At 42.2% G+C, this 18,695-nt stretch overlaps 1 protein-coding gene across 1 annotated transcript; it reads left to right on the forward strand.

Moving 5' to 3' along the window:
* The first annotated feature begins 2,481 nt into the window (after positions 1–2,481).
* On the forward strand, positions 2,482–9,991 carry lhx1a (LIM homeobox 1a). The gene is made up of 5 exons (XM_053873005.1): positions 2,482–3,151; positions 4,237–4,460; positions 5,059–5,342; positions 6,581–6,746; positions 7,164–9,991. The coding sequence occupies exons 1-5, from the start codon at positions 2,982–2,984 to the stop codon at positions 7,541–7,543; spliced, it is 1,224 nt and encodes a 407-aa protein (XP_053728980.1). The 5' UTR covers positions 2,482–2,981; the 3' UTR covers positions 7,544–9,991.
* Positions 9,992–18,695: the final 8,704 nt, after the last annotated feature.

Below are 18,695 nucleotides of genomic sequence, written 5' to 3' on the forward strand. Positions count from 1 at the left end.
ATAAAAAGGATGCCTTGTGTGGCCTGCGAATAATTGTTGTGGCGACACCAGTGCGTCTGAGGGAGAGAGAAGAGACAAGCAGGCGTGCCATGATTAGAATTAATGATTTCACGCATCCCCATTCACTATCTCACATTCATTATCTCACACTGAACCAGTTCATGAAGCTCAGAGCTCCTGGGCTTGTTCACTGTCACGCTATTTCTGATCGAACCTGAAGTGCAGGACGCCCCACGCAGCATCCAGAATCATATCTAGATTTGAGAATCAGGCCTCCATCTTTCAGGCCTTCAGTGTTTCTGCGCCTGGAAAAAACGTGCAGCAAAATAATAATTCAAATCTCTGCCCGCCTTCCAATTCTAATGTCATTCACAATCCAATCTATTGCTCACGCAGGATTACATTGCTGAGGTTAAAATCTTGTTTTTCCCCTCCAGAAGCGGAGTCTGGCTATTTTAAGCCTATATTTTGATATTGCTTTTTATACAGTGGATTAATCTGCCACAGTGTACTGGCTTTTCCTCCCTCTCTGGTTTATTCTGAAGCAGGAGGAGATTATCCCCCGACAAAGTATCATGGTATCTTTAAAGTAGGGGAAATAACTTTTTGTGTTGTTTACATGATGAATTAACGCCCGTGCCCTCAGAGGCCTGTTCCTTGCAGATTTATGAAATTTCCTTGAGTCTCTGAATTTCAAACAAATTCATCTGATGACGTCCATTCATTGAGGAATAGTAGAGATCACTGGGTTCTCTCCGCGACACAAGCGTCTGATTTACCTGGCTGTAGAAATTAAAACACAAAATACGGAGGTGGTGACGCGCAAACCGAAGCGCATGTTTGGAATCGTTATCTGGTGTGGATTTCTGAAAGGTGGTGACACATGTCCCTGCTGACGGGGGTGTGGAGGTGGGGGAGGAGGGCTGCATCAGACGCAGCTGCGCGGGGTTTCGTTGCGCGTGACATGCAGCAGAGACGGGAAGATTCACATGATCTATGTTTCATTTTCTCGGCATTTTAAACGCTCGCCGTCATTACAGTAATACTCCAGTTAGCGCAAGTGGAAGGTGTGAGGAAAGGTGTCGGGAGGAAGGAAACGACAAGTCATGGATTGTGCTATTTGCTCTCAGGTGGGCTAGAAGTGAATTGGACCCCCTTAATGAATCGTCCGAGGTGTCTGGACCTGGTCGAGCTGATGGAGCTGTCAACTTTTGAGCCTCTCCGTCTTTCACTTTTTCACGCGACTGATAAAAAAAATGTGTTGAGGTGACAAAAGAAAAGAGCGGTTTTGGAGCGTTCGCGTCATGACGCAGAAGTGAACCCGTGTTTTCCTTCACAGAGGTCAATAAAGCTTCAAAGAGAGAAATGCGCCTCTCTGTTCAGTGGGACGCTTCCAAACGTCCCATACGATGACAGATTCATAATATATGTTTCTATTGGATGTTGTTAAACGACGCCAATTAACCATAAATGAATGACCGTGAGATGAGCAGTCTGATTACAACCAAGCGTGAGCAGGTTCAATTTCCCCGCGTCTGCCTCTGAGCAACAGCATTTATGAATTATGATATACTTGTTTCTTTCTTTCTTCATTTTACGAAAAATCTTGTAGTCGCCTTAGGGACACATGACTTCTTCTGGACTGGTATAAATACACGATTGCTGTGCTCGTGTTTCTATATGTTTCTATAGCTTCCCTCCTGATATTACCACTATATCAACTCAGTAAAAATGAAGTCGTCCGAACTTCTATCGGTTCCTCTCTTCGCGCTTCGCGCTCAATGACAGCTGGAATAGGGCTCCAGGACCCCGAGCTAGAGGAAGCGGCATATATATATATATATATATATATATATATATATATATATATATATATATATATATATATATATATATATATATATATATATATATATATATATATATATATGTATATATATATATATATGTATATATATATATATATATATATATATATATATATATATATATATATATATATATATATATATATATATATATATATATATATATATATATATATATGGAATTTGTACAAAGGAAAAACGATGATTCACTGCACGAGTTACTGACCTCAGGTTTGCATTGTTGGCTATTTCCCACGTTGTAACAGTGCTGAATCTTTAAGTATCTACCTGTCATTACGGCTCTCCGTCGTGCTCCCCTCCATGACCAGGAGAAGCCTCGCTCAGCGACCGAAAAAGTGTCTCCCCTCATGGTGTGCGATGCTCGCCCTCCGCCTTCACGCACCAACAAATGACAGTTTGTAAGGGGATTCTTGACGATCTGTGTCTTGGGTGTGCGGCATAAATAGAAGGCAAACAGCCCTGGCCGGGTTCTGATGGGAGAGACTTGACGGTTCCCACTGCCCTCTGATTGGTCCCGGCGGCGGCATGACGTCAGCAGGCTGGGGATAAGGCTGAGGCTGAACCTTTTAGACCATCACAGTCTATAGTGAGAACCAGCGCATCCCGGCATACACGCTCGTGAGAGGGAGAGGGGCGTCTGTACACGATCACCAGACCGCATCCAACTGAAGGTTGGTGGAGCTGCCGGTGGACTGAAGATTTTTTTGTGCGCGCATGTGCTGACGGTGCGGACGGAAGAATGGATATCCAGCTGTGCTCGAGTGCGCTGAGTTATCCTTCGGCGTGACTCCATGTTTTGTGACAGTTTTGTCTCCACAGCATCTCACTACTTCAGTGCCAGACCCGCTTCTCAACTGATCCGATTTGCAGGTCCTCACAAATAGTGGATTCATACAAGACTGTTATTTTGCCGCCTGTGGTTTTAAAACCGCAAGAGACAGAGGACGCTGACAACCGCCCTTGTTTTTGGATTTTTTTTTTTTTTTAAAGCTCGCTGGGAGACACCTTTACCACATTGACCCGGAAGACTGAAAGAAGTTTCGGTCAGAGGTCAGGTTTGATTTTCCTGTGAGTCTTTATCGAACCAAAGCCATGGTACACTGCGCCGGATGCGAAAGGCCTATCCTGGACCGGTTCCTTCTGAACGTGCTGGACCGAGCCTGGCACGTCAAGTGTGTCCAGTGCTGCGAATGCAAATGTAATTTGACAGAGAAATGCTTTTCTCGCGAGGGAAGACTGTACTGCAAAAACGATTTCTTTAGGTAAGAGGACGCAAGAAGATTGGATGAGTGCTTGTGTTTTGTTCAAGTGTATCTGTTGGGACCGATTTAAAAATGCATTTGCTTTCTTTTCGTTCTTAGTTAAATAGGAAATAGTTAGGAAATAGTTTAAAAAAAGAACAACCAAACCAAAACACGCAAACAAAAATAATCAAAACCTGCAAGTTCAATAGAAAAGTTTTACTGGTCTGAGGTGGAGATGTTGTTTACCTATGTAAGCAGGTGTGTTTGTGCACACCATAGTGTCGGTGTGCTCGCGTGGCCGTGGCCGCAGGCCTCAGCGTGGGACGCGCAGAGGCGAGAAGCTTTGATTAGACGCGAGTAATTAAATGCTTGTTAATTTGGATTCTCATGCAAAACCACAACAAAAAGAAGTGCGCGGAGCGAGCGCACACGGGGGGCGGCTTGTTGGGAAATCGAGGAAAATCACACTTGGGTGGGTGAGAGGGAGGGGAGCGGGCTTTTTATGCGCTGCACACGCAGGATCAAGCCTGAGCCGTGGCCTGGTGTGTTTGCTGAGTCCGGCTGAGGAGGACGTGATAAGTGGATTTGAATAGTTAAAATATGTCCACAAGATCAGGCTCACAGACAAAGCAATCGCAGACGCGCAGGCAGCGACTGCTGCAACACCAATACACATTTCTCTAACACATAGCTGATTATGGGCTGCGGTGAGAAGACTGTTGATTTAAACATTTGACCTAAAGAGCTGAACTGCAACCCCCAGGCGCATAGTATGTTTGGAAAGGTGAATCGATTCCTCTTGTTATGTGTTACGCGCTGTATCAGAATATATCCGACACTACATATATAGAAATGCATGTTTGAAATCACCCAAACAACGTTTAATCCACAATCCACGTGTTTGATATAAAGTTAGAAAAGTGCCCCGAATGGGTATTATTATTATTATTATTATTATTATTATTATTATTATTATTATTGTTATTAATTCACATCTCGCAGTGAGCGAAATATGTGACCCCATTCCTTTTATACTGACCGTATCTTGACATTATTTTTTTCCCAGACGCCTTTCTAATTTAACATCTTTCCTCCCTTTTTAGGCGGTTCGGGACGAAGTGTGGCGGTTGTTCGCAAGGCATCTCACCCAACGACCTGGTCCGGCGAGCCCGGAGTAAAGTGTTTCACCTCAACTGTTTCACCTGTATGATGTGTAACAAACAACTTTCCACCGGAGAGGAGCTTTACATCATCGACGAGAACAAGTTTGTTTGCAAGGAAGACTATTTAAGCAACGCCAGCGTCAAAGACACCAACTTACTCTCTGGTGAGTGTGGATATATATATATATATATATATATATATATATATATATATATATATATATATATATATATATATATATATATATATATATATATATATATATATGGGTTTACGCAAGCCTTAGGTAACGGAATGCAATTTACAAATATATGTGTTAGTATAATGATTAATATCATCTTTTTCTTTAGAGTAAATTCTTAAAAATGTATTTTGTTTTTGCTTGTGCTAAGCGTTTGCCAAACAACATGGGATAATTTGGTATGAATATATTAATGGACAAGAAGTCGGTGTTTAAAATATTTTTCTGCTCACCATTAAGAAGTCCTCTCTCATTTTCTGATGAAGTATGAAATATTTACTCCATGTTCTGACATTGTCATTTAAACAGGTGTTGAGACGTCGAAGGTTTATTTATCTAGTCCGCTAAATTGCACGTTTTATTTTTGCTCACTAAAATGCTCGTTATTCGCTATTAAATAATAGGTTTTACATAATTGCCTTCATTTTGCCCAACAAGTTTAGTCCCGTTTTTGCAGACGCAGATTTTAATGTACTTTAATGCTCTCTAATAATGATGACAAAATGATGTCATTCTTCAGTCACGGCGTGCAGCGACCCCAGTCTGTCCCCGGATTCTCAGGACCCCCTCCAGGACGACGTGGTTTTGAAGGACACGGAGATGGCCGCACTGTCCGACAAGGAGACGGTCAACAATGAGAACGACGATCAGAATTTAGGCGGAAAGCGACGGGGACCGAGGACCACCATCAAAGCCAAACAGCTCGAGACCCTGAAAGCAGCCTTCGCCGCCACGCCGAAACCCACCAGACACATCCGGGAGCAGCTTGCTCAAGAGACCGGACTGAACATGAGAGTCATCCAGGTAACATGACATCCTTTCCGACTGACTTATCTCAGCATGTGCCAAAAATCCGACGTAACAGCGTGAATGTAACGCAGAAAGGCCAACAACCATCAGACTTTTCGCACGTGATGCCTTTTGTGCGTCCTTGGCGCTCGGCGAAGCGCAATGGAAGCTCAGGGAGCGGCAGTGATCTGCGCGATTTCGGCTTCCCCGTGTGATATGAAAGTTTCAAAAACGCGTTTTCAGCAAATACCGAAATGCATGTATGCCAAAGTATACGAATGCATCACAATCACACCAAACCTTGAATTTTGCGCGTTCTCAGTAGAACACGGAGTAGGTGACAGCATTAAGTGCACTCCACGTTTAATGTGGACTTGGTTTCCACAACACTTGGCATGCCATCCAGGAAATGCCATCTAGGACGACATATCACGATGAATATAAGTTAAATATGAAAAAAAAAAGAAACTCGCAACGTCCATGGAGACGATGCTGTTGCAACTTACTTTCTTTCAGAAACGAAATACAAACAAGATACCGGTTGCAATTATTATTATTATTATTATTATTATTAGTAGTAGTAGTATCGTTGGGGTATAGCTTGTTCAAAGCGTGGTATCAGTCATCACTTTTTTTTTTATATTGGCCCATTGGTTCGCTAAACTCCTGTCGCTTCAAAATGGAAGAAAAGCAGATTTATGGCGATAAAACGAGAGCAGCAAATGATCTAACATGCATGAGCGTGAGTGGGGAAAAGGCACGGGCGCAATTAAAGGAATCCGGCCTATAGATTAGGAAATGATAACCTCTCGCAGCCCGCTAATATCTGGCCAACAAGCCGCTCATTAAGTATTAATTGCAGATTTGAAGCCCCCGCTGGCCCCGCAGCCCGGCTGAAGTAAATGGAGGGTTAAAAGATCATCAGGGAGGTTAGACGTGTGGCTCCGGGACGATAATTGGGCGCAGGCTCCTCCGGCGCGCAGCCTCGCAGATTTTACGCACCGGCTCATCGGGCACACTTATTTTCTCGGAGAAAATGATGCAAAGATAAACACGGATCTAATTACACTCCCTTTTATATTCGATAACTGAAGCCTTGCAGATCGAAATATGACCAATAATAATGATTCATTTATCATTCAACAATGATCAGAGATGCGTTTGTGAGCGTTCTTGCTGAGAACACGCGCCTCTCCGCTTGGTGGCATTTGTTCTAAATTGCATTTTTGTCCTTCTTCGTGCTGCGTGTCCAGGTTTGGTTCCAGAACCGTCGATCGAAGGAGAGACGCATGAAGCAACTGAGCGCACTTGGTGCCCGGAGACACGCGTTCTTCCGCAGCCCGAGACGGATGAGAACATTGGTGGACCGGCTGGAGCCCGGAGAGCTTATTCCAAATGGCCCCTTCTCCTATTATGGAGGTAAAAGCAAGAACGACCCCTGCGTCACGTGTAATTTTGCTGCCAAATTGTATTATCGATCAAACAATCACAAAAAGAATCCCCAAGATATATTTGCGTGAAGAGCTGCCGTATAAGGCATGTCAACATTATATATATATATATATATATATATATATATATATATATATATATATATATATATGAAATTGGAAAGGAAACATTGCTCATTGACATTGAGTAATATGCAATGACATGTATTAATAATAATAATAATAATAATTACCTTTTTTGTCTTTCTAAAAGTGCAATATTTTTATAGTGTTGGTAAAAAACAAAAATGAAACAGTGACAGAGAGAGAGTAAAGAGAGAGCAACAGCGCATTAAGAGAATGTGTGACCCATCTGTTCTGACTATTCCTTTTCCTTGCTTTCCAGATTATCAAAGCGAGTACTATGGGCCGGGAGGAAACTATGACTTCTTCCCTCAGGGGCCGCCATCATCGCAGGCTCAAACTCCCGTTGATCTCCCTTTCGTGCCCTCATCAGGCCCAACTGGCACACCCCTCGGCGGTTTGGACCACCCTCTGCCAGGTCACCACCCCTCCAGTGAGGTGCAGCGCTTCTCTGACATCATGTCCCACCACCCCGGGGACTCGCCCAGCCCCGAGCCCGGCATTCCCGGACCCTTGCACAGCATCTCTTCAGAAGTATTTGGCCCGAGTCCACCCTTTACCTCACTGTCTCTGAATGGCAGCGGATACAACAACCACCTGTCCCACCCACCCTCGGAAATGAGTGAAGGCACTGTCTGGTAGCTTTTGGGATGAAGGAACTCCTCACGTGAGAAATGGATGGACTGGGAATGCTGACATGGATAACGACAGGGTTAGGTCTACCGTTTTTTAAGTTATTCTGTTCGTAGTGTTCATTTGGCAGAGAGTTTCAGGCATTAAAATGCTCTTCTGTGTTGTGTTTTGGTGTTTGCGATGTTCATTTTGCTCCAAACCCTGAATCTAATGCCTGACCCTGAACCAGCCACTTCCTCATACTTTCACTGGACTTGGGGGTCATTCTGTCCCCATACTATTCCTCTTGGTGGCTCGGCCCAGCAGCTAATCCCTCCTGACAAGTGAAAGAAACAACCCAAATATCCCATGGTATGCCCCAAACCGAAAGTGCATACCGTCAAAGACATTGATAGCTTTACAGAGAGAGAGATTAAGGAAGAAGGTCAGTGGGTTGTTTGTACTGACCCATCACCGCAAAACGCCCTGGCACAGTGGGATGACCAGAAACTGCGGGACTAAAAAAGGCGGCCTTTTGACTGTGTGCTGCGCTCCGGACATGTGTGTATTTATTCAGACCTCTCAGCCACTCCAGGCGCTGCCATATTGACTCTTTTTTGGACATTTGATTTGTGAAGGCAGGAGGAATCAATCCATCCTCCCATTTGGACTATATTTATTTCTTATATTTGGGTCTTTTTTAGTTTATCACTTTCCACCAGGTCTAAAGAAGACCGCCTTCAAAAGGCAAAATGGATTGCAAACCCTTTATTTAAAGTGGAACTTGAACTTGTTGCAATGAAGTCTACCTTCTAAAATGCTCTATATTGGGGTTCTAAATGGGACTTAGAACAGTCAACTGTTTACGTATTCTATTTAATTCAGGAGGCCAGAAGACCATCTTTTAGAACCCCTCAATCCACATAAAAACGTTCCAAGCAACCAACCAAACTTTTGTATTGATTTCATTTTTATTGTATGAAGATAAAAAATGACAAACATTTCCTGGGGTTGTGGTTCACTGTGCTAGTTTGTACACACTGTTGTTTACATAAAAAGCATAAAATGAACAAAAACAGAGTAGTTGCCAAATAAAAATATCTATATAGCACAAATACTGTAAAAGTGCTTTGCACCGTCATCTTCAGAACATGTTCAGACTAAAATGTAAGTGTTTTTTTTCTCAATTTTTTTTTAGTCTGATGAGGTTCATAATATTGTTAATATTACTGAGACAGGTTTTATTTTTGTGTCTTCAAAGAAGGAAAGATATCCAAATTATTAAAAATTGATGGTCAAATATGCAGTGAGTAGTTGCTCTCAAGCCAAAATGGTCTGTCTTAAATTGTTCCAATAAACCGAAGCTTATGTGACCCCAAGTGCATACCAGAACATTCACTGCACACAGCAGCCACAAATGATCTGCTTAGAAGACCAGAAGGTATGAAGAGATTTTGCGGATCAGCAATCTGACGGCGGTGCCACAAATCAAGTGTTCAATCATTACTGACCATTAGAGGTTTTATCTGCTTCTGGTTTCTTGATGTGTGCAGTTCACAAATTCCACTGTTCATAATGATCCTGTTTAACGTACGAAACAAACTAAACGAAGATACATGTAGGTATAGTTGAACAGCAGAATGCAAGTCAGCCAAAGGCCTATTCAACGAATGCAGTCATGGAGTAAAAACTGCTGTACTGTTGTTTTGATTTATTTATCCTCCCTCCCCCTGAGTATCATTCCACAAAATGTTTTTCTTTTTTTTTCGCCATGTTGAAATTAGGAAAGTGATCTGTCACTTTATATGCCACCGTACCAAGTGAAAATCCCCATCACATTAAAATATATAATCTAGAGATAAGTCATCATTATGTCATGAAAATGTCTGAATGAATTTCTGATTCGATCTTAAAGAAAGGAAAAACGTCTTTTGCGAATAAATTGCATCCCTGCTTTTATTTTAATGCATTTAATTTGGGACATTTGCCTCTGAAAGACAAAGCTAATCTCTGTTCTTGACCCAGTGTGTCTGATGGCAACCTTTGGTGAGTGGATGCGCTTGATCTTCTCTGGAGAAAGTGACCTATTTAAAAGAAAACATGAAACGACTAGGGTTGGTGCAGACCAGGAAACTAACCTAGCTTAAATTAATGATTTTTTTTCCAGAGTAGGAATGTATTGGGGAAGATATTTCAGATTTTTTATTTAAACCAGGGCCACGTAATACAGAAGACAGAAGTTCATCCCTGCATGGTCAAGCTTCCTGAAGAATGACAGGAAGCGGGAGCGAGTTCCCAACTTCTTATCCGCATTTGCACTGACTCCTCACATGCTTTGCTCCCTCACACAGGTCTTCGACTCATCACAAGCCCCGCGCGTTTCTACTGTGAAGGACGATGATAAAATTGCCATGACGGTTGCTGTCCTGCTCCTTATTTTGGTTCCTCCATATTTCTCAAAACTTCAGCCAAACAGCTAAGGCCAAGAAAACTGGGTCAGCTGTGATAATAATCAAAAAATGCAAGCGCTGATAAGTAAATAAAAAATGGAAGTGGGGTGTGCAGTTCCTTCGTCACCTAGCATGGAGGTTTAGGACTGGTGCAATCCCAGCCTTGGCCTCTGTCTCCAGTTCATAATCCTCCATGAATTAGTCATGTTCTTGAGCGTTAACCAAGCTTCGGGAGGTGGGGCCATGAATGGATATAGGTCTCTGCTGAGCCCCTGGGCTTATCCCCCTGCCCCTCAATTGCAACTGGTAACATCCTGCACAAGCTGACCACCCCTGAGGCCACGGCGCTTTAAATTCAAATCTGTTATTGATTGGCCATCAGCTGTTGGTGCAAATTGACCTTGTCGTCTATAGCAGAGAAAATATAGCAAGTCTGAACAGCAGTGGATTGCTATTAAATGGCATGTGAAATCTCTGAGTCAGGGCATTTGTGCAACGTGAGTGCCGCTCCTGCATTTGTGCACTTGATAAGGTAGGTGATGCCAAAATATTCTATGTTAACTATGTAATCCAAGCTTTAATACTGAAGGAATTCTATTTCAGCGTTGCTCTCAACGCACTTGGCTAATAGTTTTTCAATGAAGACTAGCACTAGTTGGAAATATAGTTGGTCCTCAAGTCACAAGTGCAGAAACACGTGGCACAGAACCTGGTTCCTCCATATTTGTGCATTTGACACTGCGCACAATGTCTTAAGACTAAGTGCGTTTGGCTCAAAGGTTCGACATATGAATACAAGCGAGTTGGTAATGACTTGATCCCGTCTGGAGAGCTGGAGAAACTCTCGGTGGCGTGTGACCTTCTCGCCTTAGGCGACTCCGTGTTACATGCCGGAAACTATGTGTACAGCGTGACTCCACACAAGCGTGATAAATGTCGGACAGCAAAGGGTCTGATCGCTCTCTGCGTGGACGGCATTGTTCAAAAACAAACTCCCTGAACACTGAGGTGTGGTGGGGAGGAGCGCACTGGTCCGGGACTCGCTATATGTGCAGGTGTTTGATAACTCACGTGTTTTCGCCTTTATTAGGATGATAAACATCTGATTTTATTGACAGACAGATTAGCTTAAATGCATAATGTTGGGATCAAACTGTTGCTGTGCTGTTGCAACTGCTGTGATCTCACAGCTGCGCAGATGTCTCCATGAGGAGAGCAGCGAGGAGGAAAGACGGTGAAGTTGTGAAGCTACTGAAGATTGGCAGACCATTCACTGATCATTTTTGACGTCTGGACCTGTACTTCCCTGATTAAAATCTTTTCGATCGTCAGTCTCTCTTTGTTCAGCTTGTGCGAGCGGCATGGACAAATCAAGACGGTCCGTATTACTCAGTTTGTTTCATTTGTTCACTTGTTCATGTATACTTTTGGCTGAGGAACACCACATTCTGTTACAGCCATGGTGGAGGTCCATCGCAGTTAATATCTGAGGTGACAATGACTCATATTGATAAGAAGTGACAGAGAAATAAGGTGGTTAAGCCGATGGTCATAAATAGCTTCGGGCGTTGCCTGGCTGATGACGACTTACTTGAGACGTGCCTTGTTGTGGGCCACACACACACTATTTTGCGCCGACCTGAGACATCCCCAGTATGAAAAGCCCCACCGTACACAGAACCCCAGGCGACAGGACATTCCACCCCGAAATGAGCAGGTTTGTGCAACAATTTTGTTCAACTTTTATGAGAAAACTGCCCATTACATATGTAAAGCTCATTATATGTCATGTACATGCTAACTTGGCTACAACATACTGTTCTGCTTCATTCAAGGCACAACACTGGTAGATTTATTTCAAAACGGAGTGTATTCATATTCTACTTGGGCTTCTTTGCCATTGTTTTTTAGGCTTCTAGTGGCACCACATAACAACAATAGAATTTCTTATGTGTGTTAACTCGAGTCACCATCAGCGGACTCCACAACACAAAAGCTTAACAAAGTCTAACAAATAGCACCAAACTTTCATCAGTGTCTCCTTGATGAATATATTGCATTGCATCTGTATCTCCACCGTTGACACTGTTGCTGTATAAAGCAAACAGAGCACAGACGCTTAACATGCACTAAGACTTGCACTTGTTCAACAAACAATGATCTTATACCAATGTATTCCGACACTTAATAGAATTCACTATGAATTCAGAGTAATTCCGCTCTTTAAAATGTCTTGTAATTATGTTTTTTTAATCGTACATTCTTATTATTATTATTACAAATGATAAATAAACTTTCATTCTAGAGGGACGACAACATCATGCTGCTTACACATGCACGCACCTTTTCTTTCACCTTTTGTTTTCTCCATGTGAACAGACCCCACACAGAACATTCTTGTAAACAAGCATTCATAGGCTTGACAAGTTTTTTCTGTTGATCGGAAAATATAATTGTCTTTGTAAAAACAAAAAAAATGGCTTACGGCTTCCAAAAAAAACTCACAGCTGACAAACTGAAAAACATAACTGAAAAAACAAACAAGTAAACTAATACAAAAAAAAACCGCTCATATAGTGACTGTGAAACCAAATCAACAAGCTGTTGACACTTTTAAGTCAAGCGACATGATTGTTAATTAGATCAAACTCAGGTACACTAGCCCGTGCTTCCCCTTTCACTTAGAGCTGTTGGTCACTACAACCCCTCCAAAAAAATTACCTCTTCTTTCCAAATTATGCTGCAAACAAATAGAAAAAAAGTGTCAACACTCTTTTCTAAATTACAGTGTTTCAAAGTACTTCAACGCAAACTAAGATGCACCCTTCCTGGCTTTTCTTGATGCAAATTTCTCAACTATTTGAGCAAAGAAATGTTCAGTCCAATTGGAAAGTTTATGTTGATGACAGCACGGCCCATGGAAGATCTCAGGTATGTTTTCATGAGTTTCAGTTTTGAGAAGCACCTCTCTACTTGGGCACAGTGAATACGTTTACATGCAGGCCCAGAAAACCGAATTATTGCATTACACCTAATGCAGATAAGCAGCTTCGTACGACTGCTGGAGAGAAATTCGACTTTCTCTGAGTTGGACAACACAACCTGGATAATGCGGTTAATAGTTCGACTATGCTAGCATGTAGCCGAGTAGCTTGACTATAGAATAATAATAGGAGATTAGGTGATCAGTGGCATAAGCTGCGCGGCAGAAGTAAACAAACTCCTGTCTAATAACTTTACAATCGAGGAGTCATGTGTGTAACCTGATGTGTCTTCCTCAGTATTAGCCGATGTCTGCGGTGCACACCTAACAAATGTGATATTAGCTGTGTCTTGGAACTTGGGACAATGATGATCTGCAGATGTGTAGAGTCTTCAACTCGTTTTGACCCTTAGTTCTCACAAGACGATTAGAAGACCGGATTTGTTGGTTTAAGCCACTCCTTCTCAAATAGTGGGGCGGGCCCCCCTGCAGGGGCATGGAGCGATGCCAGAGGGGGGCGCAGGTGAGCTCGGAACATACTTTCTTGCTCTACCACAATAAAGTGTCATAGCACAACCACTCAAGATTTTTGTATTTTCATTTCATGCAAATTGATGCACTCCAAGTCTTTTCTGTGACAAATATACAATTAATAATTGTAAGTTGATCGATATTACTTTTTTTTTTTCTTTTCTTTAATGTTATGCAGAGGTGTACTTATGAAAATTTTAGAGATTTGGGGGTCGCAAAACATTGACTTCTTCCGTTGCGGGACGCTGCAGAAAATAATTGAAAAGCACTGGTTTAAGGAGACAACATTACCACATAGCACATAGTTGCTAAGTTAGTTGAGGCTCACGATGGTGATCAAAAGCACAACTCATCATTGAAAACATAGACAAAACAGTCTCTGGCATATTTAAATATGGGAGCGTGTTTGACAGCATCATAATGGTGACGTTGTTGAACCATGGCTCCGACGTGTTGATTCTAGACTTCCATAGTTAAAACTAGTTAAACTAGTTACTCTGTCTGCACGATCGTTGGCTACAGAGTTCAATATGACTGAAATAGCTTCTTGTCACATGTCAGCTTCAATGGTTCTTCCTCTACGGTCATAGGAACCGGAAGGACAGAAGAGCTCACGGTGCCAGGTGCATTACTCAGTAATATCCATTGCATGTAAATCGGACTCAGTGGCTTAATCCAGCTATGCCTTTAGTCGGGCTATCTGCAAGTAACCACAGTCAATGACAGCGAGTTAGAGTGACATTTGTGCCTTTCACTTGCACCTGAGTAACACGCTTGACCAGCTGATGCGTGCGGCAGTAGCGCTGGCGCACAAAAAACAAACAAACAAACAAAAAAAATCCATCATCCATTTTGTCTGTACATGGCCCAATCACCTCCCCTATAATGCCGGCGTCTGTCCGGTTTGCTCGAGCCTAAGACCGCCACTCTAGGCGACGTATTTTTAGGGACACATTAATGTAATGGCAATAATAATAATAATAATAACAAACTACGTATTCTGTGGTCCATGGTGAAGTTTGATTTTACAGTCATGACTTGTGGTTCCCTTTGCTCCTGACCTTGTTAACTTTCCCATCTCCCTCCACATTGCAGATAAACTATTTCATTCACACTGAAGAAGGAAAGGCGATTATGGAAATACTACAACTGTATGGCTAGTCGAGGCCACTCTTAGTATTAGTCTCAAAATGGAATGAAAAGGGATTTCGCGATTAACAAGCTCCATACATATGACCAGATCTCAAGGTGTCACACGAATCACTGCCACTAATCCTCGACCCTCTCCAGATTACTTCATACAAAATCACAATTATGACTAGTGTGGGCTGACACTGAAACCCTTCCTAACTTCTATGGAGAAGGCCAAGGCAGAGCATAGCCTGGTCATGGCTGACTGTGACGGCTCAGTCCAGGTAAGGATGCAGACCACCAACTCTCATTTGGTATCTGAGCCAAAACGCTGAGCAGAGAATCATATGTTTCATTCTACTTGGTGTATCCTGTGATTCTGTCTGTCAACCAGGTTTGTTTTTTTGTTTTTTAGGACAATCTTTTTTTGTTTTCTCTATTGGAAGAGATATGTTTTCTCCTGTAGCGCATGATCGCAAGCCCAAAAAAGTCATGTCCGTTATTAATTTGTCCACTGTCCAATAACAAAATGTGTTTCAAGCATCAAAGTGTCAACTTACAGGAAAGCCAAAATCAGTTTTCACCTGAACACAGTATCAGTGGTTACCCTGTCGGTGCTCACTGTTCTGTTGCTGTCCCTTACACGCTCAGCCAAGTTGCTAATTAAAGCAATCCCCATGCTTATCTACGTAGGAAATACCTGGATTAGTGGGAGATTTGCCACTCAAATGTGCGACATGTCCGATCAATTTAAAGCCATTAGACAATTAATTTACTTTGGTGGTAGCTGTATGCAGTGATGAGTATTGAGTGTGGCTACACAGTAATGATAGTTGGGAGGCAGGCCATGAACTGGGAGGAATAAACCGCCGTCTTCTGTGTGGGGTCAATAGCTGCTGTGGATTATTACGCTGCATTGGAAGAAACTAGGGTCTGCCCAGAAGACACTGTATCGTTCCCCTACAAAAATACCTACAGATGTGTTTTGTGAATTCCACCTTCTGCAATGTCTTTAAATACAGCCATGCAGAGTTTTACAGATTCCCATCTCATTCCTCTTCTTTCCATTTTAGGGCTTACCACAGCAAGTCAGCCACCTCATCCTACCTCATGTGATGTCACTGGAGGTTCCATACACTAGTGGGCCGTGCGATATTAATGAAGAATTTGTCAACATTTTTGAAAGAAGAGCAGGTTCATGTAAACAAACACTCATTTTAATTCTAACCATGTTGTTTCATGGTGACAGCTATGACTTAGGATAGTGTAAGAGGATGAGGTGTCTGAATGGCAACACTGAATGCTAATGCAAATATAATGTAAAACTATCTTAAGAAGGGTCAGAAGGACAAAACATAATGCGTTTGGGTAGACTTGGTCTTTTGCCAGTGAGTATTGACACCACCTCACTGCAGTTTTAATGGCTTTTCTCCGCTGTTTTGATAGTGTCGGTGTCACTGTTTGTTTAGGTTTAAAAAACGTGGGCATTTGCAGTCGGTTTCAAACCCGTTTGAGCCTTAACTCAGAGGTAAATAATCCTGCAAAGCAACGAAATGCAGATGGTTGCCACCGACACTTGTCTTGCTTCACCTATTTATTATGATACTCCTCATCTTCTGTTAGCTGAATAGGCTTACATGCTATGGTCACTGGAATCAGTAGCTCTCAGTGTAAGTATGTGAATGTTTGATATTTGTTAAATCACAATTCAGTATCTGACTTTATTATTATTATTATTATATTATAACTGACTTTATATGTGATCCGCACTGGATGTGCCTTAAAATACATCTTTTCATGCATTTTTTTAAATACCCAATACGTATCTGCAGGGAAAAGACAAATATGACCAGATGTTAGTTGACGGGTCGACCTGGTTCTACCAGGGCCTACCTCCATGATTACTTACAACTACAACTCGAACCAGGAACCCATACTCGGCAGAAAAAAATAAACCTCAATATTTTTATCTTCAAGAGGAAAAAAAATATTCCAATTAAAGCAAGTCTGTGCAAGTGCAGCCAAGCAGCTTTGTTATTCAATTCCATTAGAAGGAACGATGCAGTGGCTTGCAACCATGCAGTTAACAGGAATTAAAACCAGAGGCAAGATGACGGATTACAAAGGACCAGCGTGTGTGTGTGTGTGTGTGTGCTGGTGTGTGGGTGGGTGGTGGGGTGTGTGTCTGCTTCATTCCACCTCTTTCCAAAATTGCATATATTGACTATTTTCCCAACAAATGTAGTTGAATATTGTACTCAAAAAAGGTTTACTATCATCACGTGCAGTCAGCTCCAGTATACTTGTCAGTATTCGCTGTAGTTATTGCATGATGCATGACTGTGTTCTGGATGCATGCATGACAGTTGGCTGACATTAATCACCCAGCGATAGGACATGGTTTAGGATGTTCTTGTTTTGAGTCTCATTGAAGGTTACCTTGCGTTGCCATCTTTTTCCAACTGTCACAGCATAACAGCGTGCACAAACTGATTCCAGGCACTCGTTCATGCAGAGTATGCTTTGTGTTCCATGTTCACTTATACAGTTTTAGACTTTCTTTGTTCTGAGGGGTGATGTTTTATGTGTTGTGTTTGGGACTATATCAGTGGCGTGACACACCCACCTAACAGACTAGACCAGCCATGCATTTAATTAAAAACAAAACTAGCATATAATGAATTAAAAGACAGAGAAGGGAAAACAATTCTGTCGAGAGAAGTGTAGTGGCATTGAAATATTATGGACATGCAGGCTTGGAACTCACAGCTATTGTGTTTCCCAGTATAAATGCGGTACAAGCTGCAACTCACCAATACAACTTACTGTCTCTCTCACATAAGATGCTGCCGCTTCATCCTGCCCCATGGACATGACTCTTCTGTGTGATATAAATCTCTTTGATCAAAAGACATACGCTATAAATTCAATATTCACTGACTGACGGCTATTTGGAAATATACAGCCACACTCTGAGATTCCCTGTTTCCTTGTTATTTGTATTATATATGCTGACTCCAGGGTTTGAGAAGTCAGCATTAGTGAGCAGCAGTATGGCTTCATGCCTGAAAAGCATCACAGACCCAACGTTTGCACTGAGGGTATAGACAGAGGGGTGCAGAGAAGACAATCAGGAGCATCATAGAAGTAAGTGATGGTGGTGCAGGACATGTAAGAGGACAGTGAGCCAGTGGTGTCACTTCTTCTGTGATGGTCAGACTGACAGATGAGCTTAATAATGAGTCTCCTTGGACATGGAGGACCTCGTTGGAGAGAACTGGAATGTGTAAATGAGAGAGAGAGACCTGAGAACCAGTCAAGATGATGGCGTCGAGGAAGTGAATACAGAGACATAGTTCACATATTTTGGATCTGGCACACAGAGTGATAGCCAGAGGTTAAGAGAGGTGAAGAGGAGGGTGCAGTGTGGTTGGAACGGGTGACAGGTGACAACTGACAGGTGTGCTCTGTGGCAACTAGAGTGAAACGGAACCTTTTTCAGTCCCTTGTACGATACAAAGCAGTCCACAAGCAGAGCAACGTGGCAGAGGCTGACTTGCTTTGGCAACTAAAGAGGGGAAATGAGATGAAGAAGAATATTCATAACAAACCCAAACAGTGACGTAAAGTTCCCTTCCTTCCTAACAACCCAATTGCTATTCTTTTTTCATTAACTCATAGATATTTACAGACACAATTCATAGCACTCATAACTTTTAAATTCATAATTTGAACAATACTGACTTTTGTTGTCAATAGTTATATTGACCTTTTGGCCGCGATCACCACAAATTATAAACATAAAAGCATTTATACAAGCCAAGATGCAAATATTGAAGCGTGATGTTGTTACTGCTTAACACAAGCACACAGCAGTAACTTCAGTATGAGCAGCATTTGTTGCCGTGTCAGAGTGAATTAGACTGACTCAGAGGAGAAATATTCATAGCAGCAGTGGTGTTCATAGTCCTATTGATGACGCGCAGCCATCATCAACATCGTGACTTCATGAGGGATGACCAGTAGATTTGATTAACGTCTGTAAAAAAATATGCAATTCACTATGGCCAGCACCTGGTGGCGTCAT

This window comes from Synchiropus splendidus, chromosome 8, assembly GCF_027744825.2.
Source record: "Synchiropus splendidus isolate RoL2022-P1 chromosome 8, RoL_Sspl_1.0, whole genome shotgun sequence".
Classification (NCBI taxonomy): Eukaryota; Metazoa; Chordata; class Actinopteri; order Syngnathiformes; family Callionymidae; genus Synchiropus; species Synchiropus splendidus.

Bases quoted from the DNA above. Each gene is read 5' to 3' on its own strand.
- lhx1a (XM_053873005.1), top strand. From the start codon at position 2,982: ATGGTACACTGCGCCGGATGCGAAAGGCCTATCCTGGACCGGTTCCTT. The intron at 4,461-5,058 runs GTGAGTGTGGAT...GTCATTCTTCAG, and splicing joins AGACACCAACTTACTCTCTG to TCACGGCGTGCAGCGACCCC. The intron at 6,747-7,163 runs GTAAAAGCAAGA...CTTGCTTTCCAG, and splicing joins CCCCTTCTCCTATTATGGAG to ATTATCAAAGCGAGTACTAT.